The 6,868-nt window shown below is 39.4% G+C and overlaps 1 protein-coding gene across 1 annotated transcript in view; it reads left to right on the forward strand.

Annotated features, from left to right (window-relative positions):
• Positions 1–6,868, forward strand: part of IQCH (IQ motif containing H) — a 242,877-nt gene that overhangs the window by 84,466 nt on the left and 151,543 nt on the right. Inside the window, exons 4-5 of the mRNA XM_012658125.1 lie at positions 1,875–1,951; positions 3,770–3,808. Coding sequence (XP_012513579.1) covers positions 1,875–1,951; positions 3,770–3,808 — 116 coding nt within the window. The remainder of the gene's footprint in view (positions 1–1,874; positions 1,952–3,769; positions 3,809–6,868) is intronic.

A 6,868-nucleotide genomic window follows, 5' to 3' on the forward strand; every position in this document is an offset into this window, starting at 1 on the left:
GCCTTATTTTTTTGCTAAATCTGACAACCCTAGCAGCTGGGCATATTGTCACCCTAAAAAAATTTAGGTTCTAAAATTAGCAAGGAAGAAAGGGGGATGGCTACTTGGCAGGCAAGTATCAATAACTACAACAGAAACAAACAAGGTTGTCCAAAAATACAAGGTGTGTTTTGGGTTTTTTGTTTGTTTGGTTTTTGGTTTTTTCCTGACATTAACTCTGGCAAAATTTATCATACAGATTTTTCCAGCGGGGAAATTGAGTAGCAAAATAGGCAGTGCCTTAGAATACAGTTTTGTTAAAGATGCAGACACATTCTTCAAATGCATGTGTCTCATAAAATCCAAGGCTACATGAAGTGATAATTTAGTGATAGCATTTCTGCGGGCAACTGAGAAAATTCCTAAAGATACTGTTAACTGTGGATTAGCCATGTCAAATTACAAATCTTTGAGATCTTTATCCTACCAAATTGTATTAGAATTTTACTAAAATCCTTTAAAAGTTATGCCCACTTGAAAACTTGTCAGCAGCTATTTTGTTTCAATATGGGAATTTAGCCATAAATCTCACTTGTCTGCAGGAACCTGAAAGTTAAACAAAAAGCATACTGAGTCTGCAAACAATAGGAATAACAAGTTTTACTGGTGAATCTGTGGATTCAAAGCAGCCTGGGAGCAGCGTGTAAATTTACCTTCAGAAATGGGAGAGCAAAGTCCAAAGTGGACACCAGGGCAGGAGAGTACAGAAGTGGAGGCAAAAACTTACAGGCTTAAAATGGGATCTTCATACACTGCCACACACTGGCTGGGCGAACATGAGGACTACAACAGATGGGCAGGGTTGCCGGAAGCCAGGGAAACCTAAGAAGTGTAAAACTGGGTTGGTCAGATGCAACAAATAAATCCCTTTTGCAAAGGTGAGCTTCAGTGATGAGGCTCTGCAATTCTTCCTGCTTTTTAAAAGATGACTGGAGATATTCCTCGAAGCCCGCTTGAGACAGTCTGAAAGAAGTGAGTCCTGAAAGTGAGATTCCAAATTATATATTGATATTCTTGCTGTTTTTGATCAATAGCTATCAATTCCTTCTAAGATTGTTGTTATAGAACAAGTGACAGAAAAGGGGATTGAGTTGAAGGAATTGAGTTGAAAGAAGCCTCACTTCTTTTATTCGATTAACTATTTAAATGAAATTATTTGTTCTCTTTCTTGGAATGAGTAATGTATGAATTTTTCTCTCCCAAGACTGTCAGACTTGGGCTGTTTGTAAAGGGCAGTGAGGTTTGCTTCCAGGCAACAGGAGAGGCGTGACTGAGAAAGTGCCGTCTAGCATGTAGGTCCACTCCCCTGTGGACTAGGTGTGTTCTCCAAAAGTTGTTACTTACAGATTTAATTAATTTTAAAAATAATATTTACAGTGCTTTTCAGTTGTATCACTTCCCCAAGTCATTTAAATTTTTCAGAATCATCTTTTTAAATGGCTACACAATAGAATAATCCATCATATGTAGCTATATTAATTACCTTTACATGAACTTGGGAATCCGGTTATTCAAAGAAGTATAATAGCGAAGCATTTTATAAGGCAAATATTATTCTAATTTGCCTGCTTTTAAAATTTGCCTTTTCATCTGGGCAGTTTGCATAAGGCAGGCTGACCCTGTATTCTGATGGAACTGTTGCCTTTCGATGCTTTTGGCTTTCCTTTTGAAGTCAATGATCGTAGATGTTTCATTGAATGGATATAGGAAAGATGGATAGTGAGCCAATAGTGGGTGACAAAGCCATCTGACTTTCAAGGTGCAAACTCAATAGCATCCGTCCAATGACTCAGCCTCTCCTGAAAAAGGTAACGTTGCACCACCTCCATCCACAGCCTCTTTTGCTGCATCTCAGAAACCACGGCAGACTCCAGCAGAAGTGAAGGTCTCGCCCAAGAAACAAAGATCAAAGGTATTCATGTTTCTAACTACAGAAAGAAAGTTGTTCTTATTTACAATATTGTCTGCCATATTTTTGGTGATATACACATGTTACAGAGTTGTACCTTTCACATAGAAGTAAGTGCTATTTCAGCTCCTGCTGGGATGCATTGGATTTTAAAAGGGCGGGGGGCGGGGGCGATGTTGCACAAATCATCTCTACCTCGACACTATCAGCGGGGTTTAAAAAATTCAATCATCTTGCCTCATTGAGACTAACTAGATGATGGGGTCAATCTGTACTGCTAGTTGGTCAGGAGTCCAGGAGTCCGGGATACAGTAACTATTGCTTTATATCCAAGTTTTGTGTTATATAGGATATGTTATTTTGAGGTTCTACTGTATTTCCTTTGTTTTTAAGCATAGGCTAAGAAGGCAAGATCTCCAACTTTGCAGAGAATACCTTAATGAAGAAGGGAAGGAATTTTGTATTCTTTAGCACTAGGACCTCACAGTACATAATTCATCCTCAAGGATATTCCTGTACTTTGAAGATACTAGACTTTCGTAGCTTGATTTCCTATGTCGATGGGCCCCAGACAGACTTGTGATAATTGAAACTTTTCACCACAGAAAGGAGACAGCTGGCAGTGTCTTTTTCTGGCTTACCCTAATGTGGTCATGTTTTCTGCTATTCTCAAAAGAAAAGAAAAGAAGAGAAATTGAAAACTGGCACAGGAGAAATTAATCCTACTGTGTCTCCATAGTAGACTGTTACCTGTTCTTCCCAGATCTTCTTCTTTTAATGCCCAAATCTTCAAGAGTTTTTTACTGTATTTTCAGCACTGGTGGGCTGTTTCCCCTTAAGAGATTTCCAGGCTATTTATGTAGCAGCATGTCATGTGACACCCCAGTTGCCATGGCAAATATTTGTGTTTCGTGAAAAATGTGGGTGAAAAAAATCAATGTAAATGGCCAAATCCCAAGACAGACAGGCCTTCAGGCGAGTGTTTGGCCTGCACCATTATTGTTTCAAATTCAGCTGTTTAACAGGCTGTGAGAAGGCCATGGGCTAATGTGCATAATGGGAACAGGCGGAGGCACCTGTTTTGATTCTCATCCTGTTGGAGCGCTCAGGTCCCATAGTTTTATAGAAAACAGATCTACAGGTAATACAAATGTTATGACTAGGATTCAGCCAGGGAGCAGTTCACCTCTAAAAAAAAAACTTTTAAAAATAGTGGCATGTTTTCTGAATGCTAATTAGCCCTGGCTTTAATTTCCTCTGTTGACTTCACAAAGCTTTCCCCAGCTGCTGAAAGCAGTAATTTTAAATGACTTTTTCCTGTGCTCCTGGATTGGTACAACATTTCTGAATTGACTCTTCGATGGTAAATGTAATTATTCATATACTTTGTGGGAAGTGTTCTGGGCTAAGAGAAAGATTTCGATGTGCCAGGCCTCATGGTAGAGCCAGTACAGACCTTTGGTCAGTTTCTGCCACTATGTAGTGTGGTGCCACATGGAGAAGGCCTTTCTTGTAAATACTTCTCCGAGTCCCCTAGAAGTGGTACTTGGCATCTGATTATAGTTGTTTTTGTAAATATTTACTTTGTTAAACTCTTTAAAGCAAACAGGGCTTGGCAAGCAGAGCATCTTTGTCTGGAGTGGAAAAGGTCTTTCTCATTATTAGCTCCTGCCTGCCTAGAAAGAAGGAACAGGCTGGCCCAGCGGGGGAAGGGGGTGAGGGGGGAGGGGGAGGAGGGGTAGGGGGGAGCCTTCTATTTGTTTTGTAAAATTGCCCATGAGAGTCCTTTTGATTTAAACTGTGTCTCATTCTTCATTGTAGGGGAAAGGCAGAAGGTCAAGAGGACACCATGATAGGAAGGTCTGTAATTTGTGTGACTAGTTGAAATTTGGGATCTGTCACCTGATGTCCCTTCCTTTTGCTGCAGGGCAAAAGTATGGGAGGCCGCTTGACAGCTGGAGATGGCAACAAAAGTTCTTTCACACTTCCTTTATAAAAGAAATTAGATCACGTTTTCAGAAAAAAATCATGGCTCATTTAAAGTGAAAAACCTTTTTTTGTCCTCTGTTGGGACTGAATTACAGCTCAGGCTTCTGTCCAAACAAATGATTTAGCATCCTCAAAATTCGCTGAATCACATCAATCTTCAAAGATATTCATCTTTTAAAAGTACACGTAAAAAGAATTAAAATGTGAAAAATAAATGCAGTTGTCTCCCAGCATGTGCTTACATGTGTGCCTGCATATAAGAGCACATGCATGTGCATGTGTACACACGCATACTGCATATATGATGTAGTAAGGGTATGGGATTTAGGGTTAAGCTGACCGTAACAACTAAGGTAACAGGAAAATTGGAAAAATGAAATAGGCCCCACGTATGGCAAGTGCATGCCAGGGAGTAACATTCCGCAAGGCCGTGCATGGGTAATAAAAGCCCTGAACTTGAAACAAGAATGCAGTGGATTCTCCTTGTTGTAATACAGTAACTTGAGCAAGTCACTGTAACTCTCTGTACCTCACTTTCCTCCCCTGACAAATAGGGATAGGGCCTCCTTTCACATAGGGTCGCTGCAAGGACCAGATAAGTTATTGTGTGTGAAAGTGCTTTGGAGCTATGTGCACTTATCATAAATCATTGGTCCATTTTTAAGAGTATCTTCTAGGCCTCCCTTTCTTGATGATCTTAGTAAGACTTTCAGAGGAAACTTAGCCACCCTTTTCAAGGAAGAAGAGCCCACCTTTTGGGTCTCCTTTTATTCCTGCAGAGCTGTGCCTAGATAGGGCTGTATTTACAATGATTGCATAGTCTTTCTGAACCTAGGCACACTGTTCCTAGATAAACTAATAAGTGCAATTAGATCCTTCCTCTAGCTTCCCGTCACTTCTTAGTGTGAGGAAACTGTGAGCTTGATGCTGCACTTCAAGAGTAGGATGTAAGGCATTATTTATCTGAAATATTTGTAACTGCTAATGTTGATTGAGCTTGTCCATGTGCATGGCACTCAGCACCTTCCATCCCCACCGAACCCTCATAGCAGCCACAGAACCTCTGTGATGTCATTGTCCCCAGGCCTACTCAGATGGTAAGGGAGTTCAAAGCATCCAGCTGAAAGAGTGAGGCTCCAGAGTTTGTGCTCTCTTCACATACCAGGTTATGAACTCTTCCACCTGTGCCAGTTTCTCAAAATTACTACCACTGCTGCTGTTACTACTGTTGCTGTTGCTACTACAAGCAGCTAACATGTACGAAGTGTTTACTCTGTGCCAGGCTCTGTTCCTCATGTCTTACATGGATTCTCTCATTTCATTTTCACAACATATCTGTGCAGCAGATACTATTACTAGTCCCATTTTACCAGGAGGAACAGAGGGATTAAGTCATCCAACTATAATAGTGAACGATAGAGCCAGCATACAAAACGTGACTTTGGGACTACCAGAGCCCCAAAGCATTAGAAATTTTTATAAATCTCAATTATTTTTGATGTAAATCTTTCTAAATTATATCTCTGCCTATCTAATGTAGTTTAACATTTTCTCTATTCAATACCATGTATGCAGATAACCATTTCTGTGTCTTTTTTGTTTCCTTCAATATCAGACAGCAGTTGTCACCTCTGCTGTCACACCTGCTTTCTTCGGCTCTGACTTTACAGCCTTCTCTATCTTTTATATCAGTTAACCAAATAACCCAAACTTGAGAAGATGAATGATAAGTTTGAGACAGTCAGGCTCTGCATAGGATCCAAAGAATAAAATAAAAAACTGTAGTAGTGTTTATAATAGTTATTTTAAGAAATCCAAAGCATCTTTATTTTGGGAAATGTAGTTCAAAGATTTGAAGTTGCTAAAGTTGCCTCTGTCAGCAATTAAATCTTTTTATTATCTTAAGGCAGGCATATTAACAACTATGTTAAAATTTGCTTAAGTTTAATTGATATTTTGATAATAAAAATTATATGGGTAAAACAAGCAAACAAACAAATATACTTATTATACTATCAAAGTACAGACTAAATTCATGAGTTTCTTTGCTTCTGGGAAGGGGAGAGAGGAATTGGGCTGAAAAGAAATACAGAGGGGACTTCATTTATACACACATACACACACACACACACACACACACACACACACACTATACTTCTATGTGTATGTGTATATCTATATATCAGAGGCAAAGAAGACAAGAAAATAACAAAAATGTGTCCATAGTAGTTTTTTATATTGTTCCCTATACTTCTCGTTATGTTCGAAACTTTTCCAAAAACTTTTCCAATTAAAAAAAAAAAAGTCCAAATTGAAGAAAAAAAAAAAATCCTGTTTCCTAAACTGTATCTATGCTGTAAAGTTTCCTTTGGTATAGGAAGAATAGGTTTGGGTGATAGCATTTTAATCTCAAAATTGGGGCCTCGCTTCTCCTAGTCATTTTTTTTATTGTTACTTTCTTTAGTATTTTCCCAACATACTTTTGATCCTCTCATTAGAAAACTGTGATTATTTTATGAGTGAGTCAGCTGAACTATTTTAATCAGGCAACGTGTGACATTAAACATTTCACTGCCTCTATCTTGTCTCGTTTTCTCCTATCTTTATAAAGAGGAGATTGGATCAGAGTGATGTTTTTAAGGGGCTTCCATATCCCCCACAATTCTCACCCCACAGACCAGCCCTAGGGAAAGGAGAAAAGTGGAAGTTGGGAAGGCGGGGTGGAGGGGTGGGGGCGTGTGCAGTGTTCTCTAGGCCCCTCATACCCTAGCATCTGGGTTATCTGTTTTACCTCTCTACCATCAAATTATAAAGTGTTTGAGTAAAGTGTTCCAGGCTTTATGCTTTCAAAACCGCTGGTTGATATCTAACAGCAGTTGTGGCTTTAACATGGCCTATCTGGTGGGGGAGTAAGCCTTCTTCTTAAAGAGT

This window comes from Propithecus coquereli, unplaced genomic scaffold, assembly GCF_000956105.1.
Source record: "Propithecus coquereli isolate 6110/MARCELLA unplaced genomic scaffold, Pcoq_1.0 Scaffold573, whole genome shotgun sequence".
Lineage (NCBI taxonomy): Eukaryota > Metazoa > Chordata > Mammalia > Primates > Indriidae > Propithecus > Propithecus coquereli.